This window comes from Falco cherrug, chromosome 9, assembly GCF_023634085.1.
Source record: "Falco cherrug isolate bFalChe1 chromosome 9, bFalChe1.pri, whole genome shotgun sequence".
NCBI classification, from domain to species: domain Eukaryota; kingdom Metazoa; phylum Chordata; class Aves; order Falconiformes; family Falconidae; genus Falco; species Falco cherrug.
In genome coordinates, this window is record NC_073705.1 from 49,102,144 (window position 1) to 49,127,232 (window position 25,089).

The 25,089-nt window shown below is 37.1% G+C and overlaps 1 protein-coding gene across 26 annotated transcripts in view; it reads left to right on the forward strand.

Moving 5' to 3' along the window:
* The window catches only part of KCNMA1 (potassium calcium-activated channel subfamily M alpha 1), a 505,772-nt gene that overhangs the window by 306,578 nt on the left and 174,105 nt on the right, over positions 1-25,089 (forward strand). For 24 of the 26 annotated variants that reach the window (XM_055720090.1, XM_055720092.1, XM_055720089.1 and 21 more), the window contains one exon: positions 20,133-20,208. In XM_055720090.1, the coding sequence (XP_055576065.1) occupies positions 20,133-20,208 (76 nt within the window). Of the gene's footprint in view, positions 1-13,700; positions 14,276-19,704; positions 20,002-20,132; positions 20,209-25,089 lie in introns of those variants that run through there. The other 2 variants (XM_055720099.1, XM_055720100.1) reach the window with 2 other exon arrangements.

Below are 25,089 nucleotides of genomic sequence, written 5' to 3' on the forward strand. Positions count from 1 at the left end.
CATGATCACTGAGTATCATACCTAAGTTTCAGATTCACATCTTCATGTCTTTGGATAGATTTTAGTTTGCCAAGTTGCAGAGCTCTGCAACAGATTAACATCTTCCAGTTTTATTTGGTAATGATTTACAAATGGCCTACACAACTTAAAACTGTTGTTCCATCTTCTATGACAGCAAAGGCACTTCAGATAACTGAAGTGCCTTTTATCATGTACTTATATGATTATGAAAAAGGAAATATTGATTTTGAGCAGACTGTATTGGAATAAATTGCCTTGACATGATGGTATTGTCAGAGGAAGATTAAACATGTAAAATATGATCTTGGTTTCACATTTACAAGGACATGTGCATGAGCAACAATCAGCCTTGGAACTACAGTGATTTAAATAAAGCCTAATATATGGATTTGATAATGTCTTATATTATTGCATCAGAGAAATTAAATATAGAAAAGTTCTATTAAAAAAAAGGTTTCCTTTTCCTGACCATGTGCTTCATCTATCCTACTGTACAAAATTTCAAGTGATCGAAACTGTTTGATTCCTGATAGATTCTATTATCGGGAGGAATTTTTTCATCATCCTTCTTCCCTGACATCCCTTTTAGTCTAGGCTGCTACCGAAGCTCTGCTGTTTTCTCAGAAAATAAGGATTTCAGGATTTACAGCGGGGAAAAGACGGCAGACAACAGATGCAAATGTAGGCACACACATAGCATAGAGAACAAATCTCTTTGTGTGGTGATTAGCATAGTTATGGAAAAGAGGGGATCCTTTTTTCCAGTCCTTGCTGAAATTCTGTCCAGGTCTTGTTACAGACATCTTAATTAATTTTGGATGAGGCTTGTGGTCTCAGTATCAAGTCCTGGTCTGAGAAGACTTTCCAAAATCTCTGGTAGATATTCAGCTATTTTTATGAGTCGGAGAATGGAATTGTTTTCCCTCTGTAGAAACAGATAGATGCTTTTCCTTTGGAGAAAAAGCAGTGTGTCCTGTTGAGATAGCTGAGCTGATGGTGTGAATGCCTCCTGGCCATCCAGCAAGTGTGCTTCTAGATGAAGCTTTAGTTAAAAATGTGAACTGAAAACATTATTTGTTTCAATACCCAGCAGACATTTTTGACACAACCTCTGCAGAACAGCTCAGCCTGAAACCATGTCTGAATCTGCAGAACACTTTACTCCTTTTGGAAAACATATGTATTTTAAGGGAATTTAGAGCAGTACTTTAGGTATACCGACACAAGGAACTGCTCTCGTAACTAAATTATAAGGATACCAGTGTAAGAGAGGAATTATGAGCTCCAAAATTTTATAATAATTTACTGACTTTTGATGCGTCCACAGGTCTCAAAACTCTTCCGTAGCACCTTAAATGTGCAGCGTTTGCCATTTTCATGGTTCAGCATTGTGCATTTCTGCCATCTATTGGCGAAACCTTTGAAACGGCCAAATTCTGCGCTGCTTACAAAGCTCGTGTATTTTATACAGTTTTAAAGCATTTTGTGTCCTTTTACTTACACTATAAGTTATTTTATGTGTAATGGAAGCTGAATTCTGTAATATTTCCTAGGAAAACTGTATTCTATGTATATGTGCATATGCACTACCTTTATGTGCAGTAAACATTTTTTTGTACGCTTCAAATGCCTTCAACCAGCTATCGGAATGAATTTAATGAAAATAGTTCTGACAACTCAATCTGCTTGGTGGTTGGTCAACAATAAGTCATTGAGCGGACCATATCACATTTGTGTTATATAGAAGACAGCAATTTTTTGCTTTCTTCTAGACACCTTGATAGGTTAAGTTTTGTCAGAGCATGTATGTTTTGGCAGGGTACCAGTTAAGGTGATACTTCACAACAGGCTCTTGAGTTTTTGCAATATTAATAGCAAAAGGTAACCTTGTGACAAGTGTGTGTTTGTCATGGCATCCAGTATGAATTCCTACCAATACTGTTGCATGCAGTTGTGAAAATATGCTTCTCCTCCTTTCTCCCCCACTAAGTCAGCCAAAAGACACTGGAGCAGAGGAGAACCACAAGGGCAGTACTGGTCTCAGGTGTCATTAGTTCCCGTCACCTAGCTGACATTCATAGAAACTGAGTGCTCGTGTCCCTACAACTCAGAATTCCAAGTAAACTGGATGATTTAAATCATCTTCTGTTCCCAGTCTATGACTGTTTGTGAGTGGCACTTAACACTGCACAGAAAATGGAGCCTGAATTTGTCCTGTTCTATTCTGCTGTGATTGGGAGGGGCTGTAGGCAGGGGGGAACCTTGATTTTTCCTGTGCACGAGTGGCAGGCTTAGCCAAAAGTAGTCATGCGCTGACGGCTGAGGAGCTATGGCAAGTTAATATCATAGCTGATACCAGTTATATTGCTTTAATTAAAAGTGCTTCCTAGTTTATCTGGCTTGGCTGGCCAGACTACTTAGACCTCTTCCACCTTTTCTTTTCACTTTCTCAAAGGAAAAACTTGATTGAGCAATAATGCATCTTGAGTGGGGGAAAAAAAAAATCCAGTCTTAAGTTTATAGTTAACTGTAAAAATATGTATAGTTTGGCATCCTGCTTTACACAGAATCCCAAGCCCTGCCTGTCGCTACCTTATTCCCTTCATTGTGAAGTGTTACACCCACTAGCATCGTTGGTTAACTTTATCAGAGAGGATTTTACTTTTCCTCCAGAATATTAGTATAAGGATTAAATTACTTCAGTCAAGAACACATCCCTGACAAGAGTCAAAGGAGGACGTGTCAGATACATTTCAATACTTCATAGTTCTTTGTCCATTTAATGACTGCCACGGCAATGCTGAGGGAATTACATCAGTATTTATAGTTTTATCACTCAAACGTGACATTTAATAGAAAAGCAAATAGGATAGGATTTCTTTCTAAAATGTATACATAAATACAGTTCTTTATTTTGACCACTTAATTACTTTTTAGTGTAATTCTTTGTTTTCTCTGAGATTGATTAATAGGCCTAGTGTGGCTTGTTTTAAACATACGGAAATAGCGCTAACTTTCTTAAATATTTCTTGAAGTTCTGTAAACTATATGTGCCAGTCCCACTGAAAACCAACATTAAGTAGTCTGCAGAGTGAATTGTTAAAACTGCTGGATGTGACTGACCCAGACACGATGACTTAAAAATGGCTGGCTTAACGGATGCGTGTATTAGCGTTCTCCTTAGTTGGGTTAAGAAGGCAAGTATGCCATCATTGCATGATTGGCTTTTTCTCAGTTATAAAATAAAATATATATGGGACACTTCTGCCTTTTCTTCATTATCCCTGGCATGTCCACTGTGCTGCTAGCAGTAGAACGCTACAATTACAGTGTCTTTTATTTGCAATGCAGTTAAGTCCATGGATGGTTACCATAGTTCATAAACACTTTCTTCTTTTTGAAATTTGATGTTTTAAAGTATAAAATATATATAAGTATTTTGGACTTCTGTTTTGGGGTTAGTTTTTTGTTTTCTTCATGAGCAGTAAAGGTAATCGGGATTTTCATTTAAACAGCCTAAATATGAATTCCATAAGAGTTGTTTCCTTGCCTGCCAAGATGAAGTCATATAGACAACGCTCCCTTCACTAAGACACTCTTAGTATTCTTTTGTGGTTACAATATTTAGAACTTCTAAAGGTATACTAAATATTCTTCAGCATTTGTTTTTCAGATAGATGTTTGTTTGCATGGTGTAAGCCAAACTATTCCCCGCGCCCCCCCCCCCCCCCCCCCCCCCGCCCCATATTTTACAAAGGAACTAACTTAACCATCTAGGCTTTACACTATCTGATCCACCCAAATTGTCTCTTGCTCTCACCGCTTAATGGTCTGTTTCATGTTTTTTCTGGACACTGATCCATAAACATTCATGATCATAGTCTGCCAAATTTAGTAATTAGGTAACATAGAAGGTTATTATGGTATAGATGACTGCTAAATTCTCAGTAGCTTATGATAACTGATGCGAACTTTTCCACCCCTATTTAATTCAGTCACACTCCCTCTAGGACAGTAGTAGGACGGTATTATTAAGTATATGGAATTTATGCTGAAAAATAAGTTGTTGCAATTCCTCTGCATAGCCAAACATTTGCAATTTTTGTAAGATGGTATGTAATTTTCTGCTCTCCGTATCCCTTCCTGTCTACTCAAAATATTTTCTCGACATCCAGATATTATGTGAAAAAACACACTGTTGTTTTCTTTTTATCCTGCTTTTTATTAGCACTTTAATTACTTTATGAGTGCTTTTGTGTTCTCCAGTGGTTTCAGTGGTCTTGTAGACTCTGTGTTTAGGTCCCTTCTGCCCAAATGAAGGCTACCCAAACGGTACGGTTTTGTCTTTAATAGGATGTGGAATAGTGTTCTAAAAGAAGAAAACCCTTTCATTTGAACTGCTTAGGGAACCCGTAATTCACTTATGCTGTCTTCTGACGTTTGTATTCTTTTGCATGAGGGGCATTTAAAAATGCTGCTTGTAGTGCTAAAAAGGATCATTGCAAGGCCATTAGATGCTTTCCAAGTTTTCCTGAGCTACCAACAACATGTAACTAAACCGTACACTTTCCTGAATGGTAGTATAAGCAATAAGATTATATTTTTTCAATGTAACTAATTGTTTCTTATCTTTAAAAGTCAGCTGAAAGACCAGTTTAATGTCATGTCCTAGCTCCAAGAAAGTATGTTTGCTTGTACAGCACCTTGTAGGCATTCAATAGACATTATCCAGTAGTTTTACTCCCTGATATCATCTTGCACTGATTTCTTGGGAACTGCTTTTTTTAATACATCGAATCTGGGTGATCTTGCAGGGTCTGATCTTCTCACCTTTGAATTTTCAATGGTTGTTGTTTACTCTATTTTATGCTTTGTAAGTAATATACTTAATAATCTGCATAAGCACCAAACCAGCAGTCCTTATACCTAGAATACAAGAGTTCATGTTTTGGTAATTTTGACGTGAGTTCTATGATTTCTGATGACCATCTTTTGAGCTTTAGCTCATTTTGTATTTCTAAGCATCTAACTTCTGTAAGACAGCTTAGAGGATCTCTTTTATTTCTGAGCCCTGGACTAAGTGTACTGACATGTCTATGAAGTTCTCATTAATTCAGCACCAGTTGTGTAGTGTGCTCTGTGGTGCATGAGGCTTGGTTTATGTGGAATTAAAGAAGGATGCATTATGCAATTTAAGTAAGGTAAAAGAAAACCACCCTAGCCATGTTTCTCCTGACCTTTTTGCTAGACTGAATTAGTCATAAGGAAATCCTGTTGAGACTGGAATCAATAGAAATTGATGCAAAGATAGTTGGGATCTCACTTGAAAGATTAGAAGTTAGGAGCTCTGTAGGAGACTTTCGAAAGTGCATATAGCGGCTGTTCTTACTGAATATCGGAGAGCTCTCAATGAATTTACTTTCCCAAATGAGACTGGAGGTTTAGATAAGCCAGATCATTCCTATCCTTTCAGTAACCTCTTGGCAATTCCTTCACTTAACTTTACATAAATGAATCTAAGATAAGTCAAGAGGGGATTTGAATAAGATTTTCACTTTTATTACCATTCCAAACTCAAAAGGGGAAGCTTCATTTATGTGTTTATTCAGCTGCAATGCTTGGCCATCACCTGACAGGCCAGACCCCCCCCTGGGATTAGGTCAGATGAGTTGTTCTGCTTCTGTGCTTCAGGGATCAATGTGAGCAAAATTCGGACCTTCCTGCTCATGTGACGTTTCAGAAGTAACAGCTGGGTGGATAATAGCTTCTAACAGTGCTACATTGCTCCTCGGTCTGTTCCTTGATCCCCTATTCAATTTTGCAATTGCAGTAATTTGCCATACAAAGTCAGGTGAGATGTAGAGAAGGAATATTTGGGATACAGAGTTAAGTGTTTTTCCAGCTAAAGTATTTAATGCTTTTTTCTAAGGTTTTGGACTGCAGGGTATACCATCTGGCAGAATTTCATATGATACTGACTGAAGCCAAGAAAACAGTATCTTCCATAGTTTGCTACTTTTTGCCCCTTTTCACATCAATTTTCTAAATGCCAAAGGTTCTCTAGTACTTCTGTATTTATAGTGTCCGTGCATAAATTGCACAGGGTTTATTCTTGATTCGCTGCTGACCCCCAGACATTTAGTCTTCATTAATCTTGTTATCACCTTCAGCAGTGTTTAGTATTATACTATCTCAAATTCTACATAATGTAAAAAAAATAGAAAGACGGCAGAGAAAATCCAGTCTGTAAATGGAAGGACATTTCTCTGCATCACAAAAGTGTCTCTGAAGTTCTTGACTCTTCCGTAACTACTTACACTGCAGTGGTGTACCTGATGGATTGCCAGAAAAGCTTTTGCCAAAAAACCTAATGATGCTCAAAGGGCAGTATTTGCTTTGAGGTGCATCTTTGTCATTCAGGCATTTAATTTTTAATTCTTTTTGAAAAAATCAGTACATTGTGCTAGCAAATTTTATATAGGCTTATGTTCGTTATGAAACATTTTGCTCTAAATCTATCTACTGATATTACTTCTCTGATTTGATATGTAGAAAGGGATATGAAGCCAAGGAATTTGAATTTTCTTGGTATTTTACATTTCAGCTATCTAAGCTTATCTTGTCTTCAAAATTGCATGGGCATTTGCCAGAAGTAGACTTTCTTATGAAATCTCACTAGCTGCTACTTCAGGTCAAAAGCTGAAATACTGGAAATATTTGACTTCATCAGCTCTCGTTTGTTGCTAGAAAAAATATAGCAGATGACAGATAAAGATCAAAACCAGAATAATGCATCATTTAATTTAAAAATAGCATTTAAACTTAGGAAAATGTGTGTTTCTACATAAGAAAAATTAGTATATAAAACTTTTTTTTTTTTCCTAAGGCTGTGTTCTTGTTTCAGTTATAGGTGATTTATACAGGGAAATAATTTGACTTCTTTTTAAATCAACTCTGTAAAGCAGGGCAAGTGGAAGTGTGCTGTATAGGGGCGGGTCTAGTGCACAGCATCTTGTTCAGCATTATACTTGCAGGGAGTGCTGTTTTTATTAAAAAATAATAATATTGTAGCATCACCATTGACATTTAGCTGAAAAGAATTTGCCATGTAGAATCTTAAGCGTTAAAGAGGTTTTCCATTCAAGTCAGGATATCTGGAGATGATAATCTGCATAATGAAAAGGAAAATGTTGTAGTACCTCATAAGTAAAGATGGCTGAGAACAAAATGGTTGTCTACTGCTTTATGATAATTCTGAGGTACTTGGAACTCTCCAGTGGTTATTTCTCCATTATCACCTAGTTTACCTGCTGCTCAGTATAAAATATCTATCATCTTTATTGTCTTCCTACTTGCCACTTGTGTTTTTCTTTGATCAACCCCTTACCGCGTGGAACATTTTCCCTTAGAGTGGTAGGCGAGTTTGCGTACCGGTGTGCTCATGCTGCACTGTGGAGATGTACTGGTTCCTTTCCAACCACTGTGCATCCAGCAGTTAATACCAATCTCATTCCTCCACACTGCAGCCCCTTGGCCATGGCAAGTGTCACGTGTTTGAAGATATAAAATAATTTCAGTTGATGCTAGATTTAGGGACTATGGATACGTACCTCCACAACCTAGCAGAAAGGTCTTTTATTGCTACGAGCTGGCAGTAATGTTAGTGGCCAGGTATGGCGCTGACCCTGTGTGCTGATGTTGGAGCAGTTATTATTTTCACATTGTATCAGTTTGCTCACTCTTACTTAATTCTGATCTGGGATGCTTTTCTTTGAGGAAATCAAGCGAGTCAGTGAAGTTCAAGGATGTAATGACTCTTCAGCCTTGTGACAAGAAGAGATAATCACAGTAGGATAAGCATAAAATCCTAATATGATTTGAATGCCTTTCACAAGCTTTGTAGTTATTATTTTTTTTTTCAAAATTCAAATGTTGCGACCCTTTCCTATTCAACATCCAACTTCCATAGCTATTATTGACATTCTAAATCCTATAAGGATCCTTACTAGTGTTCTGTTACATAAAGGCTGCTGTAGGTAATAGATATGATATTATTTAAAAGTTCAATTTTAATTATTTACTTAAGGGATTAATTATGCATGTAATAAAGTAGTTGTTATTAAGTATTCAACTTTGGATTGCAGAATATACTGTATATCTATACTTATATAATTATTTAAAACTTAGATACTTATTCTTAAAGCATAGTTAATGAAGTGTTTAGTAATGGATAAGTATGCGGTTAGGACAATACTAACTATCAAAAAAAAATACTTTTATAGTGGGTAGTTGGCAAGCAATATATGTCATGATGGTGTGGCAGGCAGTGACTGTCTGAGTCTCTACATGTAAAATATTTCAAGTGTAAATTCAAATTAGATGGGATAATTTGTAAAGAAAATAGTGTGATCCCAACTTCCATTTTCTACTAAAATCCACGTTAACACTAAGTTTGTGTTCTTCTGTGTTATTTAACTTTCCTTCCTATTGTGTGCGAAGTGTAGGTATCAGCACTACAAAAGCAGACGCATCTAGAAAATAAAAACAAACCAAGATAGATTCATCTGGATTTTCTCATGCTCACACTTACCTTGGAAATTCATTTAAAGAAAATGATACATAATTGCATGCAGGGTGGATGGCATACAAAATACGTTGCATTCAGTGGAAAATAGCGAACAATACATAGATTTGGAGGAATGGCATCTTCTAGGAAAATGTCAGACCCCTAGACACTGGTTCTAATGTATGCTGATAGTACATAGAAATTTCCCCTATGTGTTCTGAGTGATTTGGTAACACGGGCCTGTTAGTGCAAGTGTTCATGTGCGCTTGAAACTCCCTGAGAATTTGCTTCTCGGTAGGCAGATCACAGACAGATCTTCTGTCTGACTTGAATTCGAAGAGAGGAGGTTTAAATGCTACACCCTTCACTGGATTTATTCTTGATTCAGCCTTAGTGCTGAACTGACCCTTTGCTTCTCAGGCTTTGTATTTAAACATGATAAGATGCTGAATAGGTGAGGACTATTCTGTAGTACTGGCATGGGGTGAAATAACGGATAGTGGTAAGTGGTGTATGACATGACAGCTGTATTTCCAAAAAGCTGTTAAAATGCCATTATCTTTAATTTCTATGGAATGTTATGCCTAAATTCTTAATCTAACCACTGGTATGAAGTATTCCCTTTGTTTTTATTACAGCGTGAATTTACATTATATGCTAGGAATTATTCTTTACACTAAGTAAAAGGGCATCACTTCCTTTGGACAAGCATAAATGTTTTATGGAGTTTGGCACCCACCTGTTCAGAAAATGAGTTTTTTTGTGGTTTTTTTTTTTGCACTTGGATCAGAAGCACTTATTGAATTTTGTGGTCCTTATTCAATAATTAATATAGCTGTATGTGTCTGCTCATATCTATTCTTTAAATATTTTCTTTGTGCACTTTAAAAGCTAAAAAAGATTCTGTGGCTAGAATACATTGTATCGTAGCAGCTGCTTAGAAATGAACCATTTGACTCCTTTTCAAGTCTTATTTCATAGTATGCTCATTGTTTCTTTGGCAGTTATGGCCTGTGCCTTGTGACTCACAGCAGCAAAGACGGGCAGAATTGCAAGTCTTTTTTTAAACCAACGTCCTGCAGCATGAGTCAGGCTTTAGATCTGGCCTTTGTCCTTCCTTTGCCTTTGTTCCTATCATTTGTCCTGCCCCACGGTTACAGCCTCTCAGAATAGCATATTCCTGATTTTAGTGCAATTTGTTCCTGATGAATGCCAGGGAAAATTATACAAGATGCTAACTTGTCATTCTTCAGGAAGTGAAAGTACTTTATATTAAGCTGTGATGGACGCTTTAAAGAACAGACCCCGAGTTTTCCCCAGTGTTCAGTGCCACCTACCTTTCTGCAAGGTTAGCTTGCTGAAGTGTAACCTAGTATTTCAAGGGCCATCTTGATTTTAGTAGCATCATCAATAAAGTATCCAATTAATTTATTCTCCAACCGTCAAAGAATTGAGAGGCATGTTTTGCATCCTTTTTGAAGATGGACTTCGGTATCTAGAAAGGATTACACAACTGTAAAATTAAAAAAAAAAAAAAGAAAAAAAAAAGAGATTAAAAAATTCCTTTTCTCCCTAGCTCTTTTTTAACATGAGGTAAATGTGAATATTGTTTATCATTCCCTTCATGCTATCAGCTGTTGTTAAAAACGGCACCACCGTCAGTTTGGTGGGATTAGTATTTCCTTTATAAAATATGATGCTTACAGGTTTATGCACTCTTATTTTATGTAAGGATCTGCTGTTCATTCACTGCTGGGTATATCTCTGATTGCCTTATGGAATATGACATAGTCATTGCCTCAAGGGGTAGAAAACAGCAAAGTTAATGTTTACATATATAGGGCCTGGTTTTGTTCTGGAAATGGTTTAGTACCTTAAGACTTTGAGACTGGGAGTTAAAAAAACTAAAGAATGCAACTCCATGTGTTTCTTTAGGAACTTGAATTTGGATCGTAAATTTACCTTCTGAATCATTTAGTGAGAGATTAATGGGCAGTAAGTGCTTGGCGGGATGAACATTAGACTGTTCTGGTTTTGTCATAACCCATAGAGGATGCTGCAGAGCTGCACCAAAACGTAATTGTTGGCCAGCCTGTATAGTTTTTATATTCAGACACACCAGGTTTGGTTTTTTTTTTTTTCTATGCATAATACTTTTACCCTGTGTGAAATAGAACCAGTGAAAATTTTACAGGCCTTTTCTTGTAGAGCAGTGGCTTTTGCACTGTGGTTTCAGAAACTGCAGCCTGAAAGAGAGGAAAGCTGACAGGTGGAATGTTCTGTGTTGCCTCATTGTAAAATAAATGAAATCTAATTTTCAAGAAGAGAATGGTCACTGGATATAACAAAGTTATTTGTCTTTACAACAGGTTTCCTTGTGTTTCATATTTTGTCTAGATTGCACATTTGGGCACAACTGTAAGCAGTTAGTGTCCTACAAAAGCACAGCAGATCAGTCATCCCCTTCAAACCTGTGCTTTAGAGGACAGTAATTTGATACCCACTTCTACCAATGCATTGGCTGTCTATGCCAAAGACCTGTTCTTCCCTTGCTGTCTTGGAAGATGATCTAGCAGACACCTAGTTCCTGTGTAGCCAAAGGTAAAGCTCAGCTGGTGAGAAGCTTTGTTTTCTTCTCCTGCATATTTGATATCAATAGTGTCACATTTGGATGGACTTTGAAAGCAAGTTTTCATTTAATTTTAGCAATATTTCCATAAGTTTATCAATCCATTTTTTATGGCAAGTTCAGGGAGGGTCACTGAGTGATACGCTCCAAGGATACGCTTTTGTTGAAGATATGGAGACCTTCACTCCTAACATACTTTAAATAGCTTGGGTTCATTGAAGGTACAATAGGTTTTAACAAGTCATCCTAGAGCTCTTTAGAACAGAACGAACATTGATTGGTTTGGAGTAAATGCTGCCGAGCAGACTGCTGCACACATCGCTGATGTTTCTGGTAACACAGAGTTTAGGAGTTTTAAGTCTACCTTGGACCAGGAGGCTGCCAACTGTGTCCTTCACAGGGGTAGGAAGAAGTCCAGTAACACTGGAAGCAGTGCAAGTTTCCTAACGACGTCGACTTTATCTGCTAATTGGACTTCAGATGTTTGCTCAGATGCTCATCTGAGGTAGATAATGGGTTATCTGAAAAGTAGCTTTCTTGACAACAGAAGAAGAACATAATTTAGCCTACAGAGAACAATTTTCTGTAATCTAATTTTACATCTAATACCAAAAATTTAGCCAAGTCGTAGATAGATAATATAGATGGTAGAGAACTGTGCTTTTGCTGAAAACAATAAGCTGTCTTCTGTAATCAGGCTGTAGAACAAAATGCTATAAAACATTCCACTGGAAAGCAGAAATGTGTGCACATGGGAGCGATAACAAACATCTTTGTGTGGCTCTGTCTGTGATGCTGAATAGTGCTTCTCAGCACAATATATTATCATCCTGCTGCTGAAATTTAGATACATATTTAATTTTTTGAACACATTTATTTTACATTTATTTCCAGATTTTGTTATTTAATTCATGTTTTCAAGTTTTGATGTATGCAAAAGATTTGGCTGGCAGTGCAGTGACAGAAGAAGGGAGAAAACTGATAAAAATCTGGCTGTGCCAGGGATTTGAGAGAGTTAAAGGGGTACTGTGAAAATTACTAAAGCCAAAATACAGGTTATATAAACAGCTTGGCTCTTGCTATTTATTACTTGGGTAATGTTTTCCTTTAGAGATGTTCCATGCTTGCAAGGTAAATGGATTCTACACTCAAACATTTGCTGTGCTAAGTACAAAGTACGCTAATGATAGGTTTAAAATTGGGTAACAACAAGATTCTAATACTAGTCGAGATGAAATACAAAAAGAAAGAAGTGTGCCTTATATGGCAAAAAGTAAGTAGGACGTTCTTTCAGTTTGAGCTGTGCAAGACATGATTAGTAACACAGATAAGTGCTGCCATGTTCAAATCTTTCCAGTTGGAGAGGAGCGATTCAAGCGCTCAGAGATATATATTATATATGCCTGCGTGTGTATATAAAGAATCAAAGGCTATTGTTACTAGAACTGGAAGAACTTTACTATTGTGACCAGTGGGAATATGACCAGGTTGGTTGTAAGAACGTAGTGTAAAGGTGTCACAGAAGTGGTTTGCCTCAGATTCACTTGCTGCATATTACTTGAAATTTGAAATTTGTGTGTACTGTTCTCCCCATTTAGCATTGTCACCCTTCAAAAACACTTCCAAAACACTTCAAGATCCTGTACATTTCTTATAAGCACATGGTGTGGTCTATTTTTGTGTCTGCTTTGCATTGTACTCCAGATGGCATTGATGTATTTTTGGCATGTACATCTTTGTGTCTCCTCTGGGGACAAAAAATAGGAACAATAAGCATATTCCTCGAAATGAAGATAGCTTTTCAAGATGAAGTTTGTATGTTATGCTCAAAGCAGTGAAGTTGACTAAGAAAGCATGTCATATATCGTGGAAGGTAATATCTCACATTAACAATTTATTTTAAAGAGTTTTCCTAATTGAATGAGATGATAGCTGGCTGAAGAAAAATCCAGTTTTGGGAATATTCACAGACTGAGTCTGCTTGAGAAACTAATGCACTCTCTTCTTTGGGCTCTTGCCCGATGGCTAAATTCTGTTGATTTTTTTTTTTTTTCCCTTCAGTAATATAGCTGTCATTAGCTGGGATTAGATGAAGGGTTCTTGTGTCTATTTGGTTGTGGTTTTTTGTTGGTTTTTCTTTTTCTTTTATTTCATTTCATCTGGGATAAATCCTGTAAGAGTTTGGCTGATTATGCGACCTTTGCCTTCTGCATACTAGCTTTAACCAGAAGACAGATATATCAAGTTGGCAAAGAAAATAATACACAGTAAATAATAGCCTTTATGTATGTGAACTACAAGAACTGTGTTCTTTATGAGAGGACCTGTTCGTTACAAGTGAACAGCATCACATTTTGGGGGTTTGGATCGATGGGTGTGGTTCTTTGGTGTATCTGAAAGAAGCTTATGTGGTAATATCCGGATAGAAGATGGCTTTTAAGCTCTAATACATCACGGATCAGAGCAGCATCTGCACTGCCTGCCTGCTTCTGTGATTTGTTTTGTCCGTCTACTTTGTGATACTCATAGTCTGTTTTGTGAGGCTGAGTTTTGTGTTTGAATCAATTCTGTTTGTTTCATGTTAAGAGCAGTGGACTAGATTGTACCGAATGATCTTTTGATAACAACATGTAAAAGTGAACTTTGTTATCCTGTGTCCAGTTAAATAAATCTGCTTCCAAAGAGAAGTTCTGTTAAAGAAAGAACTCTGAGCTATCTCTCAGTGTCGATACTGAATTAGTAACTGAAGGGTAAATACATGAGTGTCTTCGCTGTTAGCGGATGCTGTGACTGAAGACTGGACCACAGTACTTATGTGCCGTGCTCCTGAAGCTGAAGATACATAGTCATGATTCCCGGCAAGATTTTAGTCTACCACAACCCTTCTGGGGGCACACGTACAGAAACTTTTAAAAGTACCAGAAGGCGTAAAAAATCTCTTGGAGAATTGTTTCAAAATGGATATCGTGTCAAAGCTGGACATAATATCCCTGAAAAGGAAGAACAACATACTTTTCGCAACTCCTTGGTGTCTTGTTACAGGGTCGGCTCATACTGGGGTAAGGTCTGAGTTTTTCTTCGGAACTGTAGTTTGTGATTCTGTCTCTGGTGCTAGTGTTGTTTTCTTCTAAAAAGATATTATATGTAATTTTTCAACCTCAAAATAATGCTCCGGTATTTTGGTTCCTTTTTCCTTCCCAAACTCACATGCTGTAGGCTGCTGGTATCTCCCTCATCAAAGGGATTTAGTCTTCACCTAGAATCAGGTAATCCAGTCTTTACCAAAGGATGGAATGGAGTATTCTGCAATGGTGGAGTTACAAAATTAAAAAATAATAATAAAAAAAAAATGCTGAAATTCTTTTAATAGGTGTACAAGTAAGTTAAAGAAACAGAGAGTTCTATTAACAAGTCTTTGATACAGCATTCTTTGAAAACAATTAGTATACAACCTGTACAGATTCTGAACTCGAAGCAGTTTTACTGTACCGGTTTGTAGGGTGTTGACTTTTTCAAGCTGTGGGCTGTTTTCTCTGCTTATACATTTGCATAACAGAGGCAGGGAAATGTATCAAAATATTTGGGCTGTGTTGCTTCCAGGGAATGGCAGATTCTTTTCCTCCCGTGCTATTTCTTCCCATCTTGTGTATTGAGCTTTCACTTTCAAACCTATTTACAGGCTGTGGAATCTTGGGTTGCTCTGCTGCACTGTCTGAAGGCATTCAGGATGGGATTATTTTACATCCAAAAACTTACCCCTCCATTGTACATGTCTCAGTAAAGGTTCTGATTTCCTAAATATGGTTCCTGGTTTGCTCAGTCTGCAGTAAACCATATGGTCTTAATGAAATACCAGGGTAGAAGTAGCCCATTGATATGTTTGACGAAGACGCCGGTCTGATGCGTGGGTGAATGGTTTGTCAGGGATAGAAATGGTGTATAGGATCTCTGTGTATTGAATCCTTGTACCAATATTTTGGATATGCTATTGTCAATAAGCAAGAAAAAGCAACTTACGGCAATAAGAGAGGGATTATGTATCTCATTGATGAGAAATAATGTGTAATGCTGGATGCTGTTGCTGGTAGATTGACTTTTCATGTTGTGTGAAGAAATATCCCAATTTCTGTTTCTGCTTTTTCGAATCTCGTTACAGACAGATAAGTTCAGTTGTTATTTTTTCCTCTTTCCCTTTATAGATTTAAAATGATATATTTTCTTTTTTGGAGAGTTTGTAACCTACAGGTAAACCTGATTTCTGCTGTATGTGAATCCAGTGGAAAGCATTAGTTCAGCAGAGAGACTGCAAAACTCCTTGAGAGACAGGAAAATACTGTATTTCCGCACCGTTAAGACTGTAAAGTCAAATAGCGCTTAAAGTAATGTTTGTTTTGTTGTAAACTTTAGAGAGAAAATAATTTTGTACTGTAATTGTATTGCTACCGGCACATAGTTTATTGGTTGTGTTTGTGTCACAGTTCTGGTCATCCATTTTACTGGGTCCTTAGTAAAGAGTCTGAAAGCAATGGCAGGAGAATATTTGCAGCACCCCTCACAGAACTGAGCAAGTATCTAGTGAAATGAGAAAAATGCCTCTGTTGTTTTCTGGATCTACCTTAGTATTTCAACATAGTACGTTGTTTCCTATTCCACAGATTATTGATTTTGATAATATTTAAGATTGATTTCAGGTTTTTGGGCGGTACTTGGCCTCTCTTATTGGCCTTTCAAAATTGGCCTGAAAGACGTGGATGTGTCAAATTTCCATATCTAAATTCAATGTATAGAATTTCAGGAGGTAGGCACTTGATCTCTGGGAGTCAGGTGTGGTTTGGGGGGATTTTCTGTTTGTTTTTTTTTTTTTTTTCTTTTTACAGATTCCAGGTTGAGCACTCAGAATCTGAAATAATACTAGATGGCACATGTTATCCAGGACATTACCTAGTAAAAATAATAGGACACATTACACATGTATTTTACGTGTACTTTGAAAATGGTCTGTTAGCTGTACAGGCAACACAGGTAGCTAAACAAATATTTTCATAGTAAGAAAATAATCCTGTGGTATACTTGGAGGTTCATTTGAATCGTCATTAACTACAACTCAAATTGTTGTACTAGAGGCGGAAGCTATTGACTAAAATTCTTTGTCTCATATTGTTAAAGGAATCTGATTTGCTAATAATACAAGTGTTTTGTGGTCTAGAAGTTTGTGAATCTTTCAGCTTTGTCCCAGGCATTGCAGCTGAAATAAACCCCAGCTCAGAAGCATACTTGTGTCATCCTTTTAGAAGCAGCAGACTGACAAACTGAAGAGGCCCTTTATTTTATCTGTATGTTTTACCTGTGATTAGAGAGATCTTCTAGGTAAATTACATCTTCCAAGAGTTATTTTTTGTATAAATGGTATAAAATAAATTCCAAAATATTGCTAATGAAAGGGAGAGATACGCATTTCTATACATAGCTGACACAGCTTTTGGAAAATGGGATTTTTTTGGTAGTGTTCCTACTTACAGAATTTTGCTTACTAATCTTGGTGCATAAACAAACATCACAAATTTCTGTTCTTGGTGAGTTGGTGGGCCTGGAAGAGATAACATCTTAGCTGGGAGGTAAATTTGATTTGAAAATGGTGAGAGAGCATAGTGTGGGGCATTCTGTTACTGATTTACAAATTACTGAGTACATCTGTAATTTGTCCCTATGGGTAGCGCTGTTTTGGCTGGCTGGCTTTGTGTTCGTGGTGTCGTGGGGAGCAGACGCAGCAGGCAGGGTGGGTTTGGCTGGCAAACACTGCCCGCACTGATGCTGGTCTGCTCAGCCCCCGCGAGCGAGGTACTGTGAGTACCTGCAAACAGGGTTACTCAAATCTACAGCTGCAGCCCTGACATTGTCCAGTCCCTCTATGTGTTTTGTTCAGATCACGTTTCAGAGGTCTTTTTTTACACTTTTCTGGAATACCCATCTCTTGGCAGCCAGGTGAAGTCCCTGGCGAAGAAGCATGGTCAGCAGGTCAAGGGAGGTGATTCTGCCTGAAGTTCTGTGTCCAGCTTTGGGGCACAGGAAAGACACGGACCTGTTGGAGGGAGCCCAGAGGAGGCCACGCAGATGGTCAAAGGGCTGAAGCCCCCCTCCTGTGAAGAGAGGCTGAGAGAGTTGGGGCCGTTCAGCCTGGAGAAGAGAAGGCTCCAGGGAGACCCTAGAGCAGCCTTCCCGTACCTAAAGGGGGCTTATAGGAAAGATGGCGACAAGCTTTTTAGTGGGGCCTGTAGCAACAGGACAAGGGCTAATGGTTTTAAACTAAAGGAGGGCAGGTTTAGACTATGTATAAGGAAGAAATGTTTCACAGTGAGGGTGGTGAAACACCGGCACAGGCTGCCCAGAGAGGTGGTGGGTGCCCCATCCCAGGAAACGTTCCAGGCCAGGTGAGATGGAGCTCTGAGCAGCTTATCCAGTTGAAGAAGTCCCTGCTCATTGCAGGGGGTGGTGGTGGCGGCGGGGCTGGACTAGATAGCCATTAAAGATCTCTTCCAGCCCCAATTGTTCTATGAAAATCATATAAAATGACATGTTTATAGTAATCTAATAACAGATCTCTTTGGGTCTGGAAAAGTACAGAATACTGGGAAGAGTTCATCTGGCATCATGATAAAGAAAACTGGTTTTTCATTTCATCTTTGATTTGAGATTTGAACCACGCAAAGCAGGTAATACACTGAGGTTTCTGAAGATCAAAATTTGGTCCTTTCTGTGGAGTAATTAATTTGGCTATAAGGCATAGCCCCGCAAGTAAAGTCCTAGAGAAGATCCAGAGGTTACAAGGTGATTGTACGTTTTACAATTACAAGCCAGTTTTATTTGTAGTTCAATTAAACCATTCAAGCAAACTCTGGACTTTTTAAAATTTTATTTTAAATTCTGTTCTCTGGAGGGAATTTTAAAAAATAGTGTAGGTCCTAGCAAGTGCAGAGCTTAATCCATAGTGATTTTCGTCTTTCACAAAAAAATACGTTAAAGCTGTAGTCTCTTTTTTCTATTATTTGATGTCTCAACAACTAAAATAAAGCTTAAGCACTGTAAGAGTTTGGAGATAAGAGATTTTATTGCTAACTTTGTTTCTCAGGCATCTTTTTGAATCATTGCAATAGGTAACTTGGGCATCTCATTAACTTCAGAAGTAGTGCAAAGCATTTGAAAGGAAAGATTTTTCTCCCATCAACCATTTTTCAAAAAGTTCCAAAAGAATGGAGCGAGGGAGGTAGCTGGACAGAACAGAGTTGAGAAAGCTTAGGGTTGCTAGTAAAGGTCCTCTCCATCCCTGTCCAGCCACATCTCTTTGGACAGCAGTATCAACTGTGGGAACTACTGAAAGTGGAGCAGAGGGACATGTCTCTTAGTTTCAGCACTATGATCCAAAATGTTCATTCTCTAATCGAAAATGGATGTGAAGTTTGTAGTTGTTAAGCATCATTGTATTGCTCTTCCTCTAGATCCCCAAATCCAGTTTTCAAGTTGCGATTAATCTTCAGTTCCCTGCAGTCAGTAATTTAAAAGAGACTTTATATCTATGTAATGGACAGGAGTGATTTTCTACTTTAAGGCTACTTAGGAGCCTTAACAAGACTGCTTAATAAGGCTACATATGAGCCTTAGGAAGAGTAAAAATTTTCTTTAACAACTTTCCAAGAATACTGTGGAAATAAAGCCTTGGTTTAAACACTTCTCACCACATGCATCTTTGCTCTTGAGTGGAACCTCTCGACTCCACTGAGATGATGACAGTTGTGACCAGGTTTATAAGTTTGCCAGGAACACCTTGAGTTTCTAGAAATAAAAAGCGGTTTATAGCACTGGAATTGGGTCAAATATGTATCAATAAAGAGGATGTATGAGAAGAAGCTGCCCTGGACCTAACCAACAGTCACGATACCATGTTACACAACTTTTATGTAACTTCTGGCTGTACCATTTAATAAAAATTATCCTCAAAGCTTTATTTTAATTTTATAAGCTGTGTATGATACACAAGGTACTTTTATTCATATGCCAAAGATCTGCAGCCAAATTATTTACTATCAGCATAAACCTCTTTTAATAATTTAAGCCTTTAATCTTCTATAGTATCTCCTCTGGTGCACACTGTCTTTGTGTATGCCTCACTGGCTTTGTAGTTGTCTGAGAATTGCTATATGTGCAACCTGATTTCAACACAAAAATGCTATTTCTTTGTAAAAATAGTCGCTACTTTAATAGCCAAAGTATAATCTGTTCCTATAGTTATAGCCTGATGGAAGGATTTATAGTAGGTTTGTCATTTTTAAGAGAGAATGTGTTGTTTCTCTCTATTCCTGCTTCAGTTTTTTGAAATTCGGGTGGAGGCAGGGAGCGTTATTATAATAAAAGATTTTACGTCACTAAGATTTACCAATTTAATCAGGCATATACACAGTCTACTTTATCCAGGTTATCACATCTCATGCCCATAACTTTTACTTTTCACTAACCAACGTGCGAGCTTGGAGGATGCAGATTTGTATGTGCCTCTGACAGCCTGGAACTGAAGGACACGTGCACTAGAACTTCCAACTGAACCTCAGTGAGGTTTTTTTTCCCCTTAGCTTTCATAAGGCTTTCAGCCTTCATGTCTCCTCCTATGGCTTCCTACATAAACTAAGGCTTTCTGGTAGGATACTTCAGCTATTAAGGACAAAAGTTTAAAACAGTTTGAAAAAGACCTGGTAAAGGATCTTCGAACCATTAAATATGGAAGAACATTTCAAAGGTATTTGACATTTTGTATGTTATCTATGTTGATTTAATGGATCACTGTCATTGTAAGTGAAATGTTGTTATAATTTGAATTATTCTTTACTAGAGTTTTGTTTTTGTTTTTTTTTTTTTTCTTTACTGCAGGTTTAAGATTTTTAAGAGCCCTTAGACTGATACAGTTTTCAGAAATTTTGCAGTTTCTGAATATCCTTAAAACAAGGTAAGAGCTTTTCTTACAATGCTGAGTTATTGCATTGGTGACAGAACATAAATGTCTTAGGTTTGTGGTCACTGTAATATATGACTTTTTTTTTTTCTCAAAAAACCCCCCTTGCTATCTATTCTTTAAACCTTTTTCTGCTGATGCATGATTTATCAGTGTCAGCATCTTTTGCTATGTGATCAGTAGATTTTATTTGATGTGATGTGGTGTTACATTTGAAATATCTGAGCAAGACTGGGTGCTGATACATTAAAAGCAGAACAAATTACAGAGCTCTGCACTGATTATACATTGCTTCTTTCCACATAATCAGTCCATATTCTGCTGCCTTGGAAAGACAGAAATCAAAATTCTTTCAACAGATGTAGTTACAAGGTATTTGGAGAAATAATCATTGTGTCTCTGTTTCAGCTTTTTTGAACTAAGCAACCTTTTGCACATCAAAAACATATTAAAAATTAATTTTACACTGAGCTATCTTTATATTGTGTTTATTGTCGTTAGCATTTTTTTTCAAAGAATAATTAATATACTCGAAGGAACCTTCTGCCTTTCACTGATTCTTTGGGCTATTAATACATGAAAGCTGTGCTGAAACAGCATAACTTTGAAGGAAATAAAAAGGAACCTTCCTGTGCCTTGCAGTTGAAGACACATCACCTTTCATCATTCCTTAGAATGCCCCAGGTGAAGTATTGAGCCCAGCTTCCAATAATTGCTGTAAACTGAGCTCCATTCTGATGTCCTGTGCTCTCTACACTGCTTGATGATGCGGGTGTGAGGGCTTTATATACAAGGAACTCCATTTACTTGCTATGTTAATTAGTAGTGATGGGGGAAATAGATCCTTGAGATTTGTACATGCTCATGGTAAACAGCTGTGTCTTCAACCCTTAAGCTCAAAACTCTTCTCTTTGCTGTAAAACTTTCACGCTGTCTGTCTTTAGCTGTGTGACTGTAAGTAATCCAGTTCTTGTCAAATAAAGAAATCAGAGTGTGCAGTGAAGGTGCAGTCCCAGTAGCTCAGGATACTGCCGATATGGTAAAGGAGAATAATTTGTGCAGGAGCTCAGAAGAGCCAGTGCATTTGCATTTAACACGCAGAGCAACCTTGCTAAAAGAAATGCCAGTCAATGGAGAAGCCCCATAAACTGCAAGGATTTTAGATAAAGCCCCTTGAGGAGGGGTGGATTTGTAAACTTCCAGATCCATAAATGAAGGGATACCGCATTAATCACATTCAGTGTATTCAGAGCTGGCTTATTCAGCATTGACTTGTTCACTTAGATAACACTTCTCTGGTGCAGAATTTTCTCTTAGATTAGATGTTTTCATCTCTTTGATTATTTATATGAACGTCCAAATATCTGTAAACCTCAAATGTTGGTTATTAGAAAGCCTGTCAAGCAAAGCTTCCTTGTGTGACTGAGTTTACTCAGCTGATTAATCCCCAGCAGTTCATCACTAACGCCTTTTATTTAACTTAAAAACTGTCAGTGCCTTGAAACAATTTTTTATGTTTCTCCCTGTTCCTGGTTCTTCAATAGAAAGACATGTCTCCTCTCTTTTGTGTCTTAATAAACTGAAAGGAACTACATAATTAGGAATACTATCAGTGTTCACAAAACATGATTTTGTAAAATGGGTAAGTCAATTTAAACCAAATGAACAGAATGTCATTTATTTTAGAAAAAAATTTTAGTTACGCCTGCCATAAATTTGACCATCTGTGCACTTTGGCTTTTATTAATTGTCTTGTGTGAGTTTAGCTTTTACAAAGCAAAAAATGAGAAAATACATTTATTGCTGCTATTACTAACTTCAGTTAGAAATGTTTGTATTTTCAGTGTGTTCCTAAGTACTATCATAAACAAGAACTACGGTTCGTGTTGTAGGTACGGTTCGTGTTGTAGGTACGGTTCGCTTTTTCTGCTACAGTACCAAAATACTTTTAAATGAGAGTTTTATTTCTGGATTATTAATCTTTCTTAATGAAAAAAGCAGCATGCTGACCACTTGTGGTTAATGGACAATCTTTAGTAGTTTTGCAAGTGTTAGAGCAGTTAAGCTTGTAGTCTCGATAAAAAATTCCCTTAATTCAAGCATTGATTTCAATTCATACAGTGGCCTTGAATTGTTATTATTTCTATACTATTGTATGCTTTTGACCAGCTACTGCAACATTCTGTTGTTCAGGGATGATTAAAAATCTTACAGAATTAATATATTTTGCATTTCTTGCAATCCGCTTTCAAGGTTTTAATGAAATTTTCAACATCATTGTTTGTTTGTGAGTGTGAAGACCAAGGAATAATGGCAGACTTGGATTGTTGAACTGAATAGTAAATTCAGTATATTGTTACTAGTCTGAAATGATAGTACAGGGAAAAAAACCACCCAAATTATTTAAAAATTCTGCAAAAGATAAAAGTGCTCTCTGTTTGAGGTGTTATGTGTTTATATGAAAAAAATACGGAGCTAATTCGACTAGAGGCATTTCATTGTGTTTGGCATTAATAAGAAGTAACTACTGACAAGATGAGAAAGCGATAGGATATAAAGGGTACTGCTATATTTTTAATGTTTGGTGCAGTTAGAGAAGAAATTCTTTCCTTTTCCTCTTTCCCCAGTAAAGAAAAAAGTTTAACCTAGAAATTAAAATTACTCCTGGAATTAGTGACTGAAATATGGGAATAAAATACACATTTATTATTTATACAGTGGGCAGAAGGGCTGTTCTAAACACTGGAGTCCAAAGGAAGAAGCTAAACAGTGCAAAAATAGAAGCAGTGAGAAGACCAGCAATGTAATGTGGGAGTGCTAGATAATTATTAGAATATCTGAAAAATGATTAATTATACTTGAAAAGAACCAGTAAGGCAAAGCAAAATTTTACAGTGGTGTCTTAAAAGACCACAGTCTGCTAAGGATCTATTTGTTTACTTAGTTTAAAATTAAATGTATTTTACACAATATCTTTTGTTTCTGTATTTTATGAAATAAAAGGAATTGTGTGGTGTTCAGTTGAAAATTTCTCTCCTTCACTGTTTTCTAATATTTTCTGACAAAAATACAGAGGCTTAGGCAGGGCTCACAGTAAGGGATTTTGCACAGATGTTGGAAAGAGCTTAAAGAGGAGGAAAATGTTTGTGACTAATCCTTCATCTATATTTAGACTGGCAGAAACACAGGGAGTATTTCATAGAGGAGAGAGAAGGCACGGTGTTTAATAAATCTTCAAAAATAAAAGGTACAAAAAACTCACGTCAATAGTTACTCTTAATGGCTGTTGCCATTTACTTGTATTACAGTAATAAGCGGAGACCAGGTGACACGTCGGTGTATCAGGAGCCTCTCGTGCCCTAAGCCCATGTGAAGGACGATATTTAGCCTTTCACAGCAGAGCTTTCCATCAGCGTGATTCCTATGATTTTTTTTAATCTAGAAACCCGTGTTAGGGTCCCGCACTATGTCTGAATGCTGTCGCTGACAAAATATGAACCTTAATCAAGCACGCCTTAAGAAAGAGAGAATTAGGGAATATATGTTGATGTAGGTGAATGCTTATTAATTGCAGAACTGCTGAAATAGTCTCTTAATTTTGAGTACAATATTCATTACAGCACCTGTCATATTACCCAATTGTATTTCTTTCCTAGTACCCACAGATGCCCGCTTGGCTAACTGTAACCCTTAAAATATTTTTAAGGGAGCCGGTCTGATGAATTTTGCAGGTTCATTTCTCAACTTTGTTTAGAAAAGAATGCATTTTTATCATCCTAAAGTTGTTATAAACAGACGTATAAATTCTACAGTAATGTTGATAATGATTTTTTTTTTTTAATGATTTTTCTTCTTTAGGAAGGTATTGCTTTAAGGAATAACAGTGATTTTTCTGAGGCATTATTCTTTGTTATAAATGTTTTCAAAAACAAAGGGCAGCTATTTCCAATACAGTTCCTTGAATGGGTGAGATTATTTAGACATAGTAGTACAGGGACTTTAGTTCCTTCTGTATTGGTGAAATATCCCTCTTAGCTTTTGAAGTCTCAGTGATTTTTGTAAGAAGAGAGGGAGCAGTCTTTACCTGTATTTCTTCCATGAGCTACGGCATTTTCCTGCTGAATTGAGTGAGGTCCTTGCTTCAAAATCACTTCTGGCTACAGTAGGGAACATACTACTCAGTGGGACTAAAAAGAGCTTGCAGAGTTTGACTGATAGGTTTCCATCTTTTTTTTTAGAAAAATGTTAATATGAAATATAAAATAGTCTAGCTTCGTATGAATTTCCACAAAGAAGTCCATAAGAGTTCAGGCAAGCAGAATAATATGACAATTACTTAAGATTTTACACAAAACCCACAAAGTGTCTGGGTTATTTAGTTTGAGAATCATAATTTAATTTTTTTTTTCTCTGCAAAAGCAGCATGCTGTTTACAGATTGGCTGCAATAGTTCATTAATTGTTTGCTATAACTGTAGGAAAATAGTCTTGTCCTGTGGTCAGGTCTGCAAGTGTTAACATGTGGTGAGGCTGCAACACAATCATCTTCTTGCTGTTAATTTTTAAAGCCTCCACAGGTCTGAGGTCAAAAGCACAATGAGTATAGAAAAAGCGTACAAGAAATGAAATAATTTGAAAGACATCAGTCAATTGTTTGTGTAAGTGCCGTGTTCAGTGGCTAATGTTAAGTGGCGTTGCTCAGTTTAATTCATTGGGCCTGCATGGATTTATTTTAGGGTACCAGAATATTTACGGATAATTCTGATGTGTATAGCAATGATAAATGAGAAGGTGAGAATACTGGAGGCAACGAAATAATTTGGGAAAAAGCATTATTTCTTTCTGTTTGTTTGTTTATGAGTACAAATGAAGCTAA